This window comes from Malania oleifera, chromosome 3, assembly GCF_029873635.1.
Source record: "Malania oleifera isolate guangnan ecotype guangnan chromosome 3, ASM2987363v1, whole genome shotgun sequence".
NCBI classification, from domain to species: domain Eukaryota; kingdom Viridiplantae; phylum Streptophyta; class Magnoliopsida; order Santalales; family Ximeniaceae; genus Malania; species Malania oleifera.
The window spans coordinates 26,847,679-26,868,840 of NC_080419.1; the positions used below are offsets into that span (position 1 = coordinate 26,847,679).

At 36.2% G+C, this 21,162-nt stretch overlaps 1 protein-coding gene across 2 annotated transcripts; it reads right to left on the reverse strand.

The window, feature by feature from the left end:
• Positions 1-14,961: 14,961 nt before the first annotated feature.
• On the reverse strand, positions 14,962-16,234 carry LOC131150758 (proline-rich receptor-like protein kinase PERK10). Of its 2 annotated transcripts, none has more exons than XM_058101693.1 (3): positions 16,147-16,234; positions 15,936-16,020; positions 14,962-15,850 (listed from the first exon to the last, which is right to left on the reverse strand). In XM_058101693.1, exons 1-3 carry the CDS (start codon positions 16,162-16,164, stop codon positions 15,189-15,191), a joined length of 765 nt encoding a protein of 254 aa, XP_057957676.1. In that variant the 5' UTR covers positions 16,165-16,234; the 3' UTR covers positions 14,962-15,188. The 2 variants fall into 2 exon arrangements, with proteins under 2 accessions (XP_057957676.1, XP_057957677.1); XM_058101694.1 differs by having other exon boundaries at positions 14,962-15,790; positions 16,147-16,231.
• Positions 16,235-21,162: the final 4,928 nt, after the last annotated feature.

Consider the following 21,162-nt stretch of genomic DNA (forward strand, 5'->3'; position numbering starts at 1 on the left):
TATTGAGGGCGACAAAATATGCCATCACTGCTAGAAATGACATGGGATGAGAGAGATAAAAGAAGAAGGGAAGGGGAAAGAAGAAAAAGAAATAAGGAACAAGGTTGTCGAAGCTAGAGAGAATGAAAAGAGAAAGGTTAAGGTATTTGATAGAATTTAAAGTCTTGGGACTAGCAGTAGGGGAAAAGAGGGGTTGGGTGGGGTCGGAAGGTGATATGGTGGCCCAAGTGCCAAAAAATGGAGCTTGATTATGGCTTTGGATGGCAGTTTAAATGGGCCACACTATTGAACTGATTCACTTAGTTTTGAATCAGTCCAGCTTCTTTGGATTCAGCAGGGATAAAAAGGAGAGAATACAGAGGAAAGAATAAAAAATGATTATTTGTAAGTTATTGTAATTTGTTTAATATGAAATAAAGAACTGTAGGTAATCTGGTTCTTTCTATATATATATATATGTATATATATATATATATATATATATTAATTTACAGGTACTCTCCGTATTTTTGTTAGACTACGAGTCTGAGATATAAGTTATATAATAGAAAGATTGGAAGAATTTAATTGATTTTAGAATTTATTATTTCTAATTATGATATGGTAAAATGAAGCACTCTAGATATATAGTTAAAAAAAGAAAAAATAAATAAAAGGGGAAAGGAAATGCATGGACACCTGGAATTTGAAGAAAAGAAGAAAAGAAAGAAAAGGGTGAAAAGGGAAAAAAAGCAAAGATATTTTATTTTCCGCTTTCCAAAACTTCAAAAATTTTGAGTTGGGCAATTTCGTTGTGAGTGAAAGTTTGTGCACATGGAAACATGACTTAGACAAAATTAAGATGATGATAAAAATGGGATTGCCTTGATGCTAAAGATAAATGTGCCGTGTCAAACTGTCAAAGAAAAGTGTAATGCAGTCAGAGAAGAAAAGATGGAAATTCAAAATCAGATTTTTGGAAATTATTGTAAATTCTATGTTTTACTAGAATTTTATTAGGTTGTAGTGTAGGGTATGTTAAAATTTTGTTTGTTAGGAAAGTAATATCCTAGTAACACTAGTTTCCCTTATTTTTGTTTTCTTGGTTCCTGATGTATTAGGCTTTTAAATACCACTATTATTTAATTGTTTTGGGGATTTATAATTGAATTTGGAGTTTAGGACTTATTCATTTGGGGTGGACTCAGTTTACATTCCTCCTCTCATTTCACTTCCTTGCCCTTCTTCCCTCTCTCTGCGTTTCCTGCACCAAATTTGTTATCAGTGCCAGTTGACTTGTATCTTTGTCACTGCCCACCTTGAAAATCAGAGGGTTTATCCCTCAAATTTGACACTAGGATTGAAATTGATGACCCCAAAATTGGGCCAGAACCCAAAGGACAATAGTTGTCTGCTGCCAGATTTGTGTGCTTACGCATGAAGGCTGTCCATGCCTTCCTTGGTTGTCATTGGATCAAGGGATTGGTAGTTTAGATTTTCCTTTCTAGGAAAAAAGGAAAATGATTTTGAATTTTGATAAAGGTTGGCTCGTCACATTATAGCTTGCACATAAAAATAGAATCTCTTCTCTAGTGTAACCTAAAAACCACTGAGTGAAACTGCAAAGAAAGAGGATCAGAACATTGCAATATGGCATTTTACTGAATCACCAGTGCAAGCTGAGCACAATGTTGAGAGCAAGATTCTTAAAATCGTGATCCTACATAGGATCACTAGGATAGTTTGCAAGATTGTATTGTATTATTGGATCGAAGATCATATGATTCTACTAAATATGTAATACGAAAATGCATTTGCTCGTTTTTTCAAAAGTTTCTATTAGACAAGCCTAGGAAATTGGCTAGTAAGTGCTGAGACTCAAAAAATTACTACCATGAAGCACTCAAATTGTTGCAGTCTTAACTTTATCAAACTGGCTTATGATGAAAATGAAAAAATAACTAATAAAACAACAAGAACATAATTTTATTGCAAATTAGTCAACAAACAACAATACAACATGAACATCAATTTTTTTTTTTTAAAGCATCTTTGTAAACAAAAGCTATACTATCTAGCTAGCTTCTATCTTAAATGTCAGCATCCAAGCACCATTTGTCTCGTTAGTTTTGCTGTGACAATCATCGACTTAATCAAGTCCATTAAATTCATCACTGTGGTTATCATTATTATTGTTAAATGCATCAATGTATTATTTATCTGCCTTCATTCTTAATGTTTAAAGTTTGCACCACTTAATAATTACCAATGAACCACAAAACAAATTTTTGAGTCATAATTTCGTGAATATAAGATAAATCATATCGCTTTCTTAATTGTCATTTCATGTACAAGTCGTACATGCCAAAAATCAAGCCTATATGAAAAGTATTTTAGTAAAGATTGTAAAAATATGAAAAGATGTGGGATCTTACGACCCTCAGTCCTTCCATTATCCTACTACAAATTCTATGAACTTGCTATTCTATGTACGATCAGGACTGTTCAAGTAAAGTAGGATTGTATGATCCTACAATCCAAATAGCAATTTTAACTACCATGGTTAGGAGCATTGACACAGACTTTTTTGAAGTTTATCAAAGATGGCCTAACTAATGATGATGATGTGACCAAGGATGTTCTAGCAAGTTGTGGTGTTTTGAGTTGGCTTATTATCTACTTAGGAGTTCCTTTAGGGGGCAATCCTACAACTCATTCGATTTTGGACTTGGTCTTTGAGAGAATTGCTAGGAGGTTGGATGGGTGGGAAGGAGCGTTTTTCACTTTAGGGGGTTGCATTACTCTTATGCTTGCCCTTCTTATATCCCTTTGTATTATTTTTCTCTTTTTAGAATTTCAGTGAGAGTTGCCCAAAGATTGGACAAGTTGATGAGGGTTTTTTTTTTTTTTTTTTGTGGTCGGGCTCTGGTTAGTAGGGGAGAGATCATTTAAAAGGTGGAATGTTGTGAGGTGATCCAAAGGGGAGGGAGGCCTGGATATAGGTAATTTGGTGTCTAAAATCATTTTCTTGGTAGGAATTGGTTATGACTTTTGCCTTTAAGAAGCTAACTCTCTTTGGCACAAAGTTATTCATAGTAAATTGTCTTTCACAAAATGAAGATGCTATTGCAGGAGTTAATATTATGTGAGTCCTTAGAGATTCGTGGGTGATAGCGAGAGAATGCATTTTTGGGAGGACAATTGGATCAGTAATGTGCCTTTGCCTATTGGTTTCCCTTGTCTATGCTTGCCTTCCCTATTTTGCATAAGGGTGGCCTTTCTTGGGATTTTCAATCTTAATGAGAGAGAAAGTGATGTGCTTGCTTCTTTGACTATCATGCTTGAATACTTTTGTGTCTAGGTGGGTAGTAATAAACATGTTCATAGTCTTGATTCTTCTAGGGATTTCTCCTACTAATCTTTCTTTTCTCATTTGATCTATGATTCTTATGTTAGACCTTTTGGCCCTTACTCTCTAATGTGGAAAGCTAGGACTCCTTCAAAGATCAAGACCTTTTCTTTTAATGTCATCCTTGAGAAAATAAATAATAATAATTTACTTTAGAAGTGACGATGCGAACAAGGCCCAATTTTTTGATGCTTGTGTCCTTTTTTATAGGAATAGGGAAACTTGCCTTGACTTGTTTCTACATTGCCCCGTCTTTTGGGGACTTTTGGGATAATTTGTTTGGGGTATGTGGAGAAAATTGGGTGCACCTGTCTTCTTTGGAGAACTTTTATGTTATTATATTTGGAAGTTTTTGTAAGAGGAAAGAGAGGAAAGTTTTGTGACAGTATACTGTTTTGGGTATTATTTGGTGCATTTGCTTGGAAAGAAATGCTAGTCTTTAAAGGTGTTGTTGAGATTTTGTTGGTAAACAAATTAGCAAGCTGCATATCAAACTTCACATAAGCGGTAGTAATGAGCTTTTGCACAAGTTTCTCCTGAACAAAGTGGCAATCAACTTCAATGTGCTTTGTCTGCTCATGAAAGACCGGGTTGGAGGTAATATAAAGAGCAACTTGATTATAACACATCAACTTCTTGATTTGAGAATGCGAAAAACCAAATTCTTCCAACATGTTCTTCAACTAGACAAGTTCACAAGTAGTGTGAGCCATAGTTCTATATTTTGATTTAGCATTTGACCTGGCTACCATGGTTTGTTTCTTACTCTTCCAAGAAACCAAATTACCACCAACCAAGATATAGTATCTGGTTATAGATCTCCGATGGAAAGGCAACCCAACCCAATCTGAATTTGTATATCCGTGGATATAAGTGTGAGCTTGATCACAATATAAAAGGCCTCTCCTAGGTGCACCTTTGAGATATCTCAAGCTGCATCCCAATGTTTGTCCTTTGAAAATCTAGAAATTGACTTACAACACTTGTTGCAAAAGATATACCCGATTGAGTGATTGTTAGATAGTTCAACTTTCCAACAAGTCTTTGGTATTGTTCAGGATTAGGTAGCAAATTAGCCATATCCGACACTAACTTGCTGTTAGGATCCATGGGTGTACCAACTGGTTTAGATCCCAACGATCAAATTTCATTCACCAGATCAAGGACATACTTCCTCTGTGACAAAACGGTTCCCGTACAAGATCTAGATACTTCTATACCCAAGAAGTATTTCAATAGTTCCAAATCTTTAGTTTGAAACTCTAGTCTGTAGAAAAAAGTTTTGAGACAAGTAGTAGCCAAGGAGATGGACAAATGCATTGATGTAAGTTTGGTATCTAGAGAAAAAGTATAAGAATAATCCAGACCATACACCTAAGTATACCTCTTAGCAACAAGACGGGCCTTTAGATGAGCCATAGAACCATTAGGGTTGATTTTCACAGTGTAAACCCACCGACAACCAACCATAGACTTGTCAGGAGGAAGAGGTATCAAGTCCCAAGTGCCATTGTCATATAAAGCATTCATCTCTTCAACCATAGCATTCCTCCACCTAAAGTGGGCTAAGGCATCCGAAATGGATTTTGGAAGGGTTGTAGATGGTAGAGCAGTAACAAAACAATAATAGGAGGGTGATAAGAAGTCAACGAGCATAGTTTGAAATGGGATGTTGAGTACATGTGCATTTACCTTTTCGAACAGCAATGTGAGGATCAACATCATGGGACATATGATCATTAGACGAGGAAACCAAAGGTGTGGTAGTAGAAGTTAGAGGGGATTCTCTTCCTTGGAGCCGCTATTGTGAATACACTTGCAAATTAGGATGATCAGGACAATAAGAAGGACCTGAACTACATGGAGACTCAAATGGTTTATTGGGCAAGGACAACAAAGTAGAACCTGGAAGATTAGGTAAAGGAAGAGACTCATTGATCTCAGAAGCACTCAGGGACTGGTTGTAGTGTGGTGTAGACTCAAAGAAGGTAACATTGGCAAAAATAAAGAAGCGATGCAACAAAAGACTATAACAATGATATCCCTTTTGAGTATATAAGTAGCCCCAAAAGACACATTTTATGGCATGAGGAACTTATCCACCCTAGGAGTTAGTTGATGAACAAAGGACGCACACCCGAATATATGAGGAGTGAGATAGAATAAAGGTGAATTGGGAAAGAGAATGGAGTAGAGAATTTTACCACTAAGAATAGAGGATGGCATCCTGTTGATCAGATAGCAAGCGGTGAGTGCCATCACTCCCTAACACTTTAGGTACATGCATTTGATAAAGTAAGGTGTGAATGATTTAAGGATATGTTGAGGAGTGTGGGCACATGATGATAGATGGGCAATACCAAATTGAGTTGTATAAGTAGTGAATTGTGCATTGAAATAAGTATTCGAACTGGCTAGCCAAATTGTGTCTTTATTTCAGAACAAGAGGCACAAAATCATGAAATAACTCAGAACGATCTTTTATTAAATATAGCCTAGTCGTTCTTGAATAATCATCCACAAAGGTTACAAAGTACCGGAAATCCAACTTGGACACAATTCTACTAGGACCCCGAATAGTAGAATAAACTAACATAAAAGGGCCTACAACCTGTTTATTGACTCGGGAAGCGAAAGGGACACAATGGTGTTTTCCCAACTAACAAGACTCACAGTCAAGACTAGACACAAAACTCAAATCAGGAACTAGATGTTTTAACTTTTCCAATGAAGGATGACCAAGACAACAATGAATTTGGAGAGGTGGCGCAGCATCAGTGCTAGAAGGAGATAGCGGCTCAAAGTGATAAAGTCCACCAACTTCATGCCCTCCACCCAATCGTCTTCCTCGTCTTCAAATCCTGAATAACCACAAAATCAAGAAAGAATGTCACTGAACAATTCATGGATTTAGTAATCTTATTAACTTACATAAGATTGAAAGGAAATTTGGGAATATAAAAAATTGAATAAAGAGAAATAGAAGAAGTGGGATTTACAATCCCAAATTCCCAATTCCCTTGACTGTGGTGGTGGATCCATTAGCAAGAGTAACACAAGGTAAATTTGCAGGATATTGAAGAGTGGAAAAGAAGCTAGGACATGAGAGAAAAGCATATTATATTGGCCAGTAATTATGAGACCCTAATTTTTGACTGGAGGGGACACCAAAGGCCTCTGGCCTCCCTCTCTATCCATCCAAGGGATGGAAGGACAGAGCTCGTGGTTTTTTCATGTTGTCAAAGAGTTGAACAATGAAAATAGATGGCGAGTGCCTAATTGAATACTTGTGATAAGATCAGTGGAAGCGGAGTCTATGACCCAAGGACTACGACGAGAAATACTGGATGAGAGGCATACTGTGGAATTATCTTTTTGAGCAAGAGATGCAATCGGAAGAGAAGCTTGTTGTGACGATTGATACTGGTGGAACTTAGAATACTCTTCCTCTGACATGGTACAACACATTGTCCCCCATTCAGCCCCAAAGGTATGGATTTGGTGGTGGTTGCATTGGCTGCCCCCAAAGGTGTGAAGTCGGTGGTGCCTGGATTGGTAACACGAGAAGGTCTAATCGTGGAGATCCCAACACTGCTTAGTAGTTTGAAAACTACATCCACAATGAGTGCACTTGTGAGGAGTGCCTCTACCTCGTCCGTCTCTACCACCACAACCGCTCGAACTATCTCGATAACTTTTGCTGTTGTTTGGTGGAAACTTAGAATCACCTTGTAGTAAAGGCTGTCCTCTTAGAGTTAGATGCAAGAGCTAGAGAATGTGTGCTAAAGGAAGCACGAAGGACATGGGAATAAACATTGGCGGATGATGGCAACTTGGCACTACTAAGTATCTGGGACCGGAGTGCCTCAAGCTCGGATCTCAAACTCGCTAGAACCCAAAAGACTATCATTTGTGCCCTTTGCTCCTGCATCTCATGAACATTGGCAGTTATAAGTTGCACGATGTTAAGCTTCTCATGAATACACTTCATCTCTCCAAAATAATTTGCAATGCCCTTATCTTCTTGTTGTAATTGAAAGAACTCTTGGGATAAATCATACATACATGTAATGTTATTAGAGTATAGAAGCTTGACATAATCCCAAATCTCCTTGCATGTATCTAGATGCATACGCATCCTTGCAGTTTGTGGCTCCATTGAATTCCATAAGAGGGAAACATCAAGGCATTTGCTTGAACCTACACTTCTTTTCTCTTCTCATCATAAGGATTAGATTGGAGCAAGTGGTCAGATTTTCCGAATCTTGTTAAATACTTGAATAGCTTATTGAACATAATTCTTTCCATCCAATTTTTGAGTCGTTATCTATGGCAGCGATGTAGGAAACAAATTTTTGGATTTTATAGATTCCATCCCAACACTCACAAACTTGCAGCCACACAAATGTCAAACAAGAACAATCAAACCTAATCGGGACAATCACGAACTATGTGAAGCACTGACACAACCACAAATGAGGTGAATAAATAACCTACTGATATAGCACTGCCACAACCTCACAACTTGATGTACGAACATTGCCACTACTCCAAGAAACTCACAAAGAAGCCTTTACAAACATCGAACAGGAATTAACGGATTTCCGTTAGTGCATGGTTGAAAAAGGTTGGATTTTTGAGCAAAATACATGCTCAATAGCTTGATAATATTGTCTTGAGAAGGAATCAAAACACGGGAGAGGTCTTTTATATCGTGATCAGGGTCACACTTATATCCATGGATGTATATATGTAGATTGGGTTGGGTCGCCTTTCGACCGGGGATTTTATCTTGATTGGTGGTAATTTGGCTTCTTGGAAGAGTAAGAAGCAAATTGTGATACTCAGGTTAAGTGCTGGATCATAATATAGAGTTTGATTATCACGCATCAACTTCATTGGCTAAGAATGCGAAATACCTAATTCTTCGAACATGTTCTTCAACCAGACAAGTTTACAAGTTGTGTGAGCCATAGATCTATATTTTGATTTAGCACTTGACCTTGCTACCACAGTTTGTTTCTTACTCTTCGAAGAAACCAAATTACCACCAACCATGATACAATACCCGATTGTGGAGCTCTAGTTGGAAGGTGACCCAGCCCAATCTGCATCTGTATATCCATGGATATAAATGTGACCCTAATCACGATATAAAAGACCTCTCCTCGGTGCATCTTTGAGATATATCAAGATGCGAACATGGGAGAGGAATAAAAAAAAAAAAAAAAAGGTGGCGAGAAGCTCTCTCAAGCATCGGTGCGTGGGGTTGGCATTGCCGGCAATTGACCGGCTTGTGGGGCCTTTTTTGGAAATGGGGTTCTCTGGGGTTAGGCTTCGGAGGGTTCTGTGTTTGGGTATATGGTTGGTTTTGTGAAATAATGAGGGGTGGTGGTGGATCTGAGAAGGACAAAAATGGGAATGTGTTTTTGGCGACGGATAAGTATAATAGGGTTTAGGTTGGATCATGCTTTGGTACCATGTTGAGATTTTGATTAAAGTGAATGACCTAACTTGAAGATAAGTCTCTCCCTCTATTTATAATACAAATTAAATACATTTTAATGACAATAATACTCTTACTAACTCTCAATAATTAACATACTAGGACACTTAATAATAATAATATTAAAAGACATAAATAACCTCTAACAGGTGTTGCTACTTCCACTAATATGCTTTGGAAGAGATGATCTTCCTAGGGTACCTTTTGTGTTTGGCAAATGGATTCTTTTGGCATCATGTTTCTTTAAAAGACATGCAGTGGGATTGATTTCTATTACTTTATTGATTTGCCTTGTGTTTACTATCTATTGTTTTGCTGTTTTCCTTTTGTAATGGGTGGATATCTTATTTTCCTTGGTCTTCTTTTCATTTTTTGTTTTCATTGTACTTATTATCTTTCTTCCATTAACAGTCTTTGTTTATAAAAAAAATATAAAGTCTTCAGACATTTCCATCATTGAATTTATCATTCTCGTGATTTTGTGATGAGATGAACAAGTTGGAGCTTCGACTTAGCACCTTTTTTTTTCCTGTTGCTTTTAGCAAGACAATTTTAGCTTTATTAACTTGGATATCTCAACTTATGGAAACTCCACCTGTGATTAGGGTTGCAAATGACCCAAGCTATTCGTGAGCTAATAGCTCCTTCATTAAGGTAAATGAGACAAGCTTGAACTTAGATTTTGAGCCTGAAAACTACATGAACCAAGCTTGAGCTAGACAATACTCGGCTTTTTAAGCTGAGCCAACTCATTTAATTGGTTTGCAACTAAAATTGTTTAAAAAAAAAACTCAAATAATAGGATTTTTTTAATAGACTTAGGAGTAATTAATGAAGTAAATTCATTAACTTTTTAGTGTGTAGGATAAAAAATTGACGCATCTATTTTGTTGTTAGTAGGCTCATTAATTTATATATTTGATTTAGAGTTTATTTTAAACTTACATTATTTTACACATATATATTGAAAAGTATTTTCTCTTTAATCATCACTCCACACATTGCTTTTTATCGTATAAAATTTTTTAATGACATAAGATAGTAAAATACAAATTAAAATATTAATTAAATATTTCAATAAGCAGTTTTAGATTTAATTTTAAAGTTCATTAATACATAATCACAATATTAATAAGATTAGTCTTGGCTCGTTTAGGCTCATTTTAAGCTTGATTAATAAATGAGTTGAACATGAACAAGGTTGAGCTTGATTCGTTTAGTTAATGAGCCTAGCTCGATCTCAATTTTTAGGGCTTGTTTATTAAATGAGTCAAGCTTGAACATGCTAAAGCTAGGCTTGGTTAGTCTCGGCTCAGCTTGGTTCGATTGCAATACTACTTGTGATGCATTCATTGTCCAAATTTTGTTTACAGAACCGAAATGAAAATCGAGCATTTCATGGTTCTAAAATGCCGAATATCGTCTCAATCATTGTTTGTCAGGACTTTTCGGGGCAACTTCTTTGGCTTGGACAGGGCATTTAGTTCACGTTTTTATTCCTGGATCTAAGGGGGAATACATTCAATGAAATAATTTTGTATATGTATTAGCAGAAATTAGAGGTGGAGTATAATGTAAGTTAGAACCATGGAGAGAAGCTTTAGAATCGAGAGGTTTTAGGATAAGTAGAAATACAATAGAATTTAAGAAATATAATTTCAGCCATTAGTAGGAGGAATATAGCTAAAAAGGTTAAACTTGGTAGTTAAGAAATTAACAGCACTTGCAGATTTAGATACCTTGGATCTATAATCTATATGTAAGTTGAAGGAGGAATTGAAGAAGTTGTTATACATAAATTTAAAGTATGGTGAATTGGGTTTGGGCATGTTGTGTGATCGTAGAATACTCTTAAAGTTAAATGGAAAGTTTTATAGGACAACTTTAAGACAAGCTATGCTATATGGTTTAGAATGTTGAGCAACTAAGAAACAACATATCCAAAAAGTAGAAGTGTCAAAATGAGAGTGCTAAGGTTGATGAGTGGTATAACATTATAAGATAAATTAAGGAATAAACATATTTGCGATAAGTTAGGTGTATCACAAGATAAGATAAGGGAGGGACTGCTAAGATGGTTTTTGAGCTTTTGCAACGTAGGCCAAATAGTGCACGAGTGAGGAGTTAGTTACTATTAGTGGCAATAGAAAGGGTAGGGGTAGTGTAAATTGGTGCCACCTGGTAAGTTCTAAGGCTTGGTTTGTTGTTGTTGTATATCTCGACTTATGGAATATTCTAGCTCATTATTCACAGCTTCTACTCCTATGATACTTTTTTTTCTAACTAGGCTAGAATATTTTTTTAATAAATAAAGCAAATTTATTGAAAAAGGCATCAAGGGGATGCCAGCCTGAGTTACAAAAAATAACCAACCTGGTCCCTGCAGGGTGCCACAGACTCACAAAGATCAAAGATTACATTAAAATCATATACAGCATTTCCACTATGCCAGCTAGTAATTGCCTTTAACTACTGCTCTTTGCTTGTCTGAAGCGCTGAGGTTGAATTACTAAACGCTCTTGTTTCTCTCTTTCCAAACACTAGAGAATTGCGAGGGGAATGAGAGACAAAGCCTTTTTCTTCTCTTTTGTTGCCTGAATCCCTCTCTAGGCCCAGGTTCACCCCTCCCCCCCCCCCCCCCCCCCCCCCCCCAAAAAAAAAAAAACCAAAAAAAAAAAGAAAGTTGGTGGTGACCCACCGTGTCTGATCAAGTTGGAGCCAAATTCCACAGATTCCTAGTTCAAGGGCAATGAAGGAGGATATGCTCAACTGATTCAGCATTGGCCATGCAAAGAGGGCATCTATTGGCAACGGATAGCCTCTTTCTCTGCTAGATATCCAAATTCAGGATCTTACCATGAGTTGCCTCTCAAGCAAGGAAGGCAACTTTTATGGGAGCAGCTTTTTTTCAAATTTGAGTCTGAGGAAAACCTTACTGTTAGATTCTGAAGGACAGAGTTTCCTGTAAAAGAATCTAAAGGTGAACGCCCTTCCTAGCCAAAGTTCAAACTGGCTGATTTGTGCTACTTTTATGCTGTAACTTGTAAAGATAGCTGTAGAAGTCTGTGAGCTGGTGGAGTTCCCAATCTTCTTCATTTCTTAGGAAGAAGATGTTCCAAAAGAGCCCCTGATCTGAGGTTTGGAGGTGCTGGATGATGCAGGCATCTTTGTTGCTAGCGAGGTTATAAATGGCTGGGAACAAGACACTGAGGGCCTCCTGATCATGCCACACATCATGCCAAAAGTAAATGTTGTCCCTGTTCCCTGAAAGTAAATGATTGTGCCACACACTAACTAGGTGAGAATGATGTAGTGTGGTCAGAAAAAAAGATTGAATTTCAAATTTCAAATGTTGAGATCTTTGGAAATTATTTGTAATTTTCATTTTTATATTTTGTTGATATTATTTTAGTAGAATTTTATTATGCCATAAGTTAGGGTATTTTATTGTGTCTTTCTCCCTCTTCTTCACTTTCCATTCATCCATGCATGAAAGCAAAAGATAAGAAGAGGCTTAAATTAGTTATGTCTTTTAGAGTCATGATGGGTGCGTGTACTCGTCTCACTGGCTGGTAGGTTTTCTGGTCTTTACTTGCAGAAGTATGTATAAAATCCCTTCAAAGAAAAATGTTTTGGATTAATTGTTGAATGGTGGGGGTGAGAGAATATTGATGCCTTTTCAATTTCTTATCCATCAATTCTCTGTGAAGGAAGACAAAAAAAATTGACAAAAAAGGACTAGCGCATGTGCTTAACTAATGTTGTGCAAAGATCTGCTTTAATAAACTTCTGTTTAGATTTGCTAAAAGTAAAACAAGCACTGTCATACCTTTATCAGGTTTTGAGATAGCACTTGAGCAAAGATGAGAGCATTTATGACTTGATTTGCAATAGAAAAACTAGTTTTTTGCTTCGGCTTTGGATTATGGCCTTGAATTGCATGTTCAAAATTTTGATTTTTTGATGGCACGCACGATCTTGGGAGTTGGAACTCACTTAGTTGATTAGGATGCATGCCTAAGAGATAGTTTTGACTTTAGTGATGACAGAAACAATCTTAATTAAGACAAGTTAAAAAGGGCACATTTAATATGCATTTCAAATTTTTGTTTCATTTCTCCAAAAGAAAAAAAGTGAGAATTACAAACAATCATGTCGTCAGGAAGGGCCTTTTCAGAAGGTATCCCATGATTTTTGTAGGAACTGACTCATTTCATAAATTGATAAAATGTTGCTTTTTGTGTTTCATCAAAATCCGCTCAACTGAATTAAGTATCATCCAAATCCATGCAAACTTAAGTTTTTATTGGGTTTAAACATTATACATAATTGGCTTTTATTTTGACATTGTCTATGGGTTTATCACTAGCCCATTTAAATTCTTTTGATAACTAGTTGATTTACTAACTAAGCTGTTAACAAGCCCACTTGTTGAAGGGTAATAAGCAGGTTCAAACCATGTGCCCCCTCAAGTGTAAAAGCTCTGTTGTAGATTGTCCCGGAATTGCTAATGGTAAAAGTTCTACCTTTAATTGCCATAGGTTTTTTTCCCTTGAGAAAATGCCACAATGTGAAGTAGAAAAGTTGGTTGTTGTGATGAACAATGTTGCACCTAGAGTGTAGATTATTGTTTAATGGGGCATATCTCTTCTTGAATGACGCATGGTTTCTTGCCCTTAAAAAGGTAAAAACAAAACATTTCTAGGTGTCCATTAGATGGGTGCCTATACTTTCGGGCATTTGGAGCTAAATTTGAATTAGCTCAAGGGGGAGTACAGGCCCAGGGGCATTTATCCATCATGTAGACCTGTGGGCGTTGCTGTATATTTCAAATGTAAATTGAGCGTAAGGAATACAAGAAATAGTGAACTCTTTTCTCAGTTCTTATTTTCCTTCCTTTTTTAATAAAATCTGGAGAAATTAAACTACAGAAAACTGCTGTAGATTCTGTTTCTTTCCTATCCCCACGCCTAGTGAATTGGGTCTCAATGATTATGATACATATTATAAATTTTTTTTTAAGGTTGAAAATTTGTATCCTTAACTCTGCTGATGCTGAAAAGTAAAGTCCAACTATAATGCTTCAGTAAATCCAGTTCCTGTAGCTGCAAACATGTTCCAGGGAACATTTGTTTTTTGGTATGCACATCTCTGGGGTTCTAGTAACATGTATTTTTTGTCTGTCTGGTCATGATGTTTGTATTGTCGCTACTATGACAATCAATAGATGATGTATGCTAATTGAATTCAAGTTTGGTAGTTGGAGTGTTTTTATCTACTGTAGGTTGTAGGGGTTGTAAAAGCTTTAGAGTAGATCAGGAAACTTGCACTTTTAAAAAATATTGAGACATGGACCTCTAAGAAATGGGACAATGGTTTCAGAGATCCATTCTAGTTCTTGCCCTCGATGAAACTGGGAGATACGTGGTTATCAAAATGTGTTTTGTTTTTTGGCATGATAATTGGTCAAATCAAATGCATGGAAAATTTAATACCGAAACACTTACATGATTACTGGTCATATCACGTACATGGAAAATGGTTTTAGAGATCTAGTCTAGTTCTTGCAATCGATGAGGCTGCAAAAATATCTTCAAATTCTCTGGGAGATCTTGTGAGTGGTGATGAAAATGTCTTTTTGCATGATTATTGTTCATATCACGTACATGGGTAATTTAATACCGAAACACTTTAAAAATTATTGATTATGATGGCTCTTAACATTATGTTATGCTGATTGAAACTACAGTCAACAGATTTTGATTTAACGGTGGTTGTTCAGAGTACTTGATTTACATTTACCATCCTTTTGTCAATGGATTAAGAACATATCATTCCTAGAGTTGGTCAGCTGAACCGAGAGGCAAAACCAATGCCCGCTGAGGATTCTTTTGGGAAAAAATATATATATATTGGAAAATTAAATTTATTTTCCTGTGTTTTTTCCTCACCTCAAATGCCGAAGTTTTGAGAAGATACTCTATAATCAGGTGAAGGATATAATTATGTTGGGAAAAATGGAAGGTGAGGAATGTGCATGCAGAATATAATAGCCTTTACGGGATTCTTCCTCAAGAAATAAATATTAGGCAGCATGTATAAACTCTCTGAGAAGTGGAATCGATTCTTCCTGCACTTACTGGCCAAGAATCTCCTTTTTGCCTCTATGCTAACAGATGCTTATTAGAAAATATTGCATCGGTACAATCTCTCACTAATTATTCTTAATGTAGCTTTTTAGCTAAGACTTCTGAAGGGAAAACATTGTGTATCATTTTACCCTCCCTTATCCTCCTAGACTATTCTACAAGCATTTGGGTTTTCATCACTAAACATTGCACTGAAGTTTCCGTTGACATTATTGTTGTGATAATGGTCCTCGCTGTAGTGATCAACTCTGCTGTGATGTATATAGGTTGGTGGTGATTGGATGTGCTCGTATTCAGTGACATAAGTTGATGGCTTGTATTTGTTGTAGCTATGAGTCACGTAAACAGGCTGGGGTGGCTCAAATCTTACTCCCGGGCCATTTGGGTAATACTGACCGTAATCGTATCTGTATCCATATTCTGGCGCGCCGTGGTATATTACATGAACCTGTTCAACATTGTTTGGTTTGGATGGCGGTGTTTGGTCTGCAATAGTGTCGGTCGCTACTGGTGAAGGTGTCACCTCTGAGGGTGGATTGTCAAGTGGTGGTTGATCTTTTGGTGGATCTGCTGGTGGAGCTGCTTCAGCAGGGGGAGCCTCTGCTGGAGGAGGGTTTCCTGCATCAGGGTCTGGGGGAGTCTCTGCAGGTGGAGCAGCTTCTGTTGGTTGATCTGCTGGTTCTGTATGTGTGCAAATGGTAGCCGATTTCCTTGTCTTCTTGACGGCTTTGACTATTTTTTCAGGATCTGCCCACCCAATTATTGTTATTTTTTGTTGTGGAAAGTCGATATAGAGATCGTATATGCCTATGAAAAGGTCAGGGTTAATGATTAGAATGCTGCCCCAGGTTATGGCGCAAAGAAAAACTTGCTGATTTTGCTAACTGCTTACCATTAATGCCACTTAGAGCCTTCTTGATCTTTTGCACGCACCCATTACAGTCCATCCGGACTTGTACCTCTGTGATTCGAGGCTTCTGCATTTTTGACAGGAGAACCGTGGTTAAAGAAAAATGCCTTAAGTTTATGTTCATCCAGAGAAATGATAAAGTACCTCTTTGAATACCAAATGTTAATGTGAGTTATGCGTGTTAGAGACATACCTCTAATTCAGGAATCATGACCAAGGACAGGTGGATAGAATGGAGAAGAAGCAAAGAGAGGTGCTTTGAGTGGGATGGAGAGACTGGGGACGGAGAGGATCGTATAAGTTGGCACCCATTTGTACTCGAGGAAGGAATAATTGAAAGGCAAAAGGTGTGGGGCATGTAAGGAATCCCCTTTATTCTGGGTGTAAGAGTTAAATTTGCTGTTGATTGGGCTCTCAAGAGTGACAGAGATATCTTAAAGGGGGTTGTGTTTTGTTTGAGAGGGGGAAGGGAATTTGCTTTGCCATGGGATGGCCACATCTATAATTGGGAAGTGTGCGGCCTGGATATCCAAAGCCGACCAAGGAATAAAGAACTTCCAAAGTGTGGATGGAGATGAGATGATAGAATGCATCATTCATGCGAATGCGGTTGATAAAACCAAGCAGCTTTTCGGGCCAAGGATATCCACTCTCTGGGAATCCTTTGGTCACAAGAAAGTCTGCTTCAATGCATGAAAGGGACCAAAATTTTTAACTTGCGTTTGGAGTGAGGGAATGATTAACCCACACAATTAGTCTTCATTTTTTTTGGTCATGAAGGGCGATGGGGAGGCTAGCCAGATTCCCACTTTGAAACTGAGTTTTTTTGGGGGCCCAACGCACCCACAACTAGTTTTATGATTTAGGCATATGCATTAATCTTAACCCTCACACATCTGTATATGATTCGATGAATGATTGTGTTGGGCATCTCAACAAGAGCAACTTGAACTCAACTAAAACGTTTGTTATGGGTGACTTGTTTTCCTTGGGGGTTCCTCTACCCCTACAATGGCCAGATGCAGTGGCTCTCATCTCGGCCAATCTCTTGATTATCCAACATAATTTAGAGTGTTAGGGCAAGTGAGGGTGCGGGGTAAAATGCGCTTTAGATTGGTAAATTTTTAAAATTTTCCACTCTGGTCGCTTAATATAATCGCTGTATATTATAAATCATTACAATTTTTGCAAACCTCTGTAGTTATTATTGAAACGGTAATGATTTTGTACAGTGATTAAAATCAAACTTAGGAATGTCTTGTGACATCATTAAGCTGAAAGCATGTTGGTATGCCAGACCCGACCCGGGTTTTAAAACAATGATTTGGTTTTTTTTTTTTGGGGGGGGGGGGGGGGGGGGGAGAGGATGAGGAAGAAGATAAGAAAAGGGTGGTGGGATATGATGGATGGTTTTGATATTTATGGTTGTTAGCTTTTAATTTAACAACTGATTTATCCTCTCTCTCTCTCTCTCTCTCTCTCTCTCTCTCTCTCTCTCTCGTATATGATTATTGATTGAAGATGAGAAATAAAAATTGACTGGCTTGGAAAAAAGTGTGCTTTAAAAGAACGATAGAAATTGACTTGCTTTTGAGCTTTTTTGTTTTGTTTTATGTTTATTTTGTTTTTTGTATTTTTTTTTAAAAAAAGAACTGGAATGGAGGACTTTGCCTTTGCAAATCCCAAATTCCCTTTGCCCATTTTGTTACTTCGAGGAACAAGAAGTTTTGAATTTAAAATTATATTAAATTTGGATAGGATGTAATATAAGGAAATTTGTCAAAATTTACTTAAATTTAAATTTAATATTTTAAATTCATTTTTGAAAGAGTTTGTCTAGATTAAAGAATTTTTCTTAGAAAGGAAAAGAAAATGTAAAAAAATTTTACTTTTTCTTATATTTTTTGCTATAGATTCTAATACAGGTAGGCTCTGTCTTTGCATGTCTCATATTCTCTTTTCCATTTTAATCTTTCTAATTTTACTATTCTAAGGTCTGTTTGGATTAAAAATTTTAGTTCAGCAGAGAAAAGAAAAGGAAAAAAATTATTATTTTTTGTATTTTTTTAGTAAATATTATTAAAAATAAAAGAATTTATTTTAATATGATTAAAAATTAAGAAAATTTGAATAGTCATGATGTAAAAAATTAAAATTTTGCTAATAAATTTGGTATGTTTTATTTTATTTCTTACTTTTCTTAATAATCAAATATTAATGTGAATTGTTTTATATTTTCCTTTGCACAACCGAGTTCCAGATGGAGCTTAAGGCTTCGGAGATATATATATATATATACTGGCTCAGAATCCAAGCATGCAGAAATATGGTTCTCTTAGGAAAATGATTGTCTTCGTGCCATCCAATGTTTTAGCTTTTAGGTTTTAAAAATCATGCTTCGCGGAAAAGTGGGATTTTTGGGAAATAATATTGTGTTCTGACGAAAGAAATGGCATTTTTTGTTTCTAAGGCAAACATAGTACTATGGGACAAAAGACACTTTCCTCCCCTAAGATTTGATAAAAAAGAAAAGATAAATTTTTTTTTTCTTTTTGTAAAATAGGAAAGAGATTTGTATCTTTTTGACAAACTTTATAAAGGTTCTAGGAATTTTTAAGACCTTAGGAAATATCATTATCTTTTTGCTAAACATTAGTGTCTCTTATCCAAAACTATATGGCCGTATAATGGTAGTGCTTGAAGTTCATATCCTTCCCAAATTAGAAATGAATTGATGGGAGTTTTGAGTGATTTTAATGATAATTAACTACTGAACATATGAACTTTAATTTTTGAAACTTGAATGGTTTAATTTAGTACTTGAGATCCTGGGATTTGCATCTCTTGGGTGAAATTTAAACTTAAACCATTGAAATAAAGAATGCAGAGGCAGAGGAAGAGTGATGTTGGCAGTTATTTCATTGATTTTTAATTAAGTTTAGACATAATTCTTTTAGCTATCTATGTTCAATTAGGACATGCAAATGAATACATTTTATTTCATCATACCAAACAAGTCAATAAAACTTATTAGCAATGTAGCCTATTAATTTAATGATTAAATTCCTCAACATGTATCCATTTGTAGGCTACTAGATTTATTATATAAAAGAAAGGATCTGTAATCACACACCCTAATATAAAACATGCAAAATGTGTTTGGATATAGTTATATGGTAGAGATGAACAATGGTCTTAAATTAAGTTATAAACAAGGAAAAAGGGGTCAAAGTAAACTTAGAAGTTTATTTGGGCTAATAAAAACTTAGAAGATATTTGAGTCGGTCATTTACATGTATAATGGTTACTATGACTTGATGGTAGGCGAATGTAAAAGGTTAGAAAAATATCTAATAAAAGGGCTAATAATTTAGTTGCATACCTTGACAAATATTCTTCTTTACAAAAGTTAGACTTTACACTTTTATTCTCTTATCAAACTTTTTATAAATTATATGTTACTTTTTTTTTTAGTTCTTAACAAAATTAATACATCTTGTGAGTTCTATATTTTGAGCTAGGTTTTTGTTGGAAAAAAAAATTATATATATGAAACGATTCCCACAAATAAATAGATGGTGTAATGCAAACAATAAATAAAACAAGACTCGGGAATTTTAACGTGGTTCCCTCAAATGTTGAGGTACGTCCACGGGGCACGACACCTCAAATTCACTATCACCAAAATTTGTACAAAGTGGATACAAAAGGCATAAGTCTTACAAATATACAAAGAGTGTATAACAAATGCAGTAAGATGGAAAAACCTCACTAAATATTGTGCACAAAAATCTAAACAACTAACCAAAGTAGCACAATCAGAGAAATCCCAATAAGCTGATAATAATAGAACTGTCGGAGTTGCACGAAGAGAGAGCAGCAACCTGTAGCGGAGAAGACGACTGGCTGGCTTCAGACTTGAGGAGCATGGTGAAGTGCTATGTGGGAAATCTAGAAATGGAGGGGCTGTTTTCGTGTGAGGATGTTGTAGACAAGGAGCTACTGAGGTGTTGTATAAAAAAAAAAAAAAAAAATACAGAATGCAGAGAGCCCGCTGCTGTATGGAAAATCAAAGAGTGGAGGTCAAAATTGGAGGCGACCATTTGCTGCTATTTTGTGCGCGTGATGTGCCGTGTGGGAGAAGCCCACATGGAAAAGCTCGACATGCTTCTTGAGAAGCCAAAACAACAATTAAATATTAACCCAAAATTCGACACTTCACATGCTTGTCTCTAGACAATGCTTTTGTCATCATATCTGAATCATTATCATTGGTGTAAATTTTGTCAAGTTCCAACAATTTCTTATCTAACACATTCCGAATCTAATGATATCTAACATCAATATGTTTTGACTTTGAATGGAAGATAAAATTCTTACTCAAATGAATTGCACTTTGGCTATCACAATAAAGAACATGCCTTTCTCGTTCCATGCCCAACTCTTTCAAGAATCTCTTTAACCAAAGCAATTCTTTGCAAGCTTCACTAATGACAATAAACTCGGCTTCCATAGTAGATAGAGCAACACATTTATGTAATTTTGATTACCATGCCATAACTCCCCCTGCAAAAATCATCAAATAACCTGAAGTTGATTTTTTGGAATCAACATCATCGGCCATGTCAGCATCTGTGAATCCATGGAGCATATATTTACCATTTCCAAAGTACACACACACCTTTGAAGTGCCTCTAAGGTATCGAAGAATCCATTTTACCGCTAACCAATGCTCCTTTCTTGGATTAGGGAGAAATCGACTAACAACTCCAACAGCATGAGTTAAATCCGATCATGTGCAAACCATTGCATACATTAAGGAACCAACGGTTGAAGTATAAGGAATTTTCTTCATTTCTTCCTTGTCTTTCTCACTTGTAGGACTTTATTTTGTACTAAACTTAAAGTGACTAGCAAGTGGACAACCAACGAGTTTTGCTTTATCCATATTGAACATCTCAAACACTTTTTTAATATACCTTTCTTGAGACAACCAAATTTGCCCATTTTCATGATCACAAACAATTCTTATACCAAGAATTTGCTTTGCTAGTCCCAAGTCTTTCATAGCAAAAAACTTGCTTAACTCCAACTTCAGCTGGTCAATCTTGGAGAAGTCTTGTCTTACAATGAGCATATCATCAACATAGAGTAAGAGAATAATATAAGTACCATCCAAAAACATTTTCACGAACACACAATCATTCGA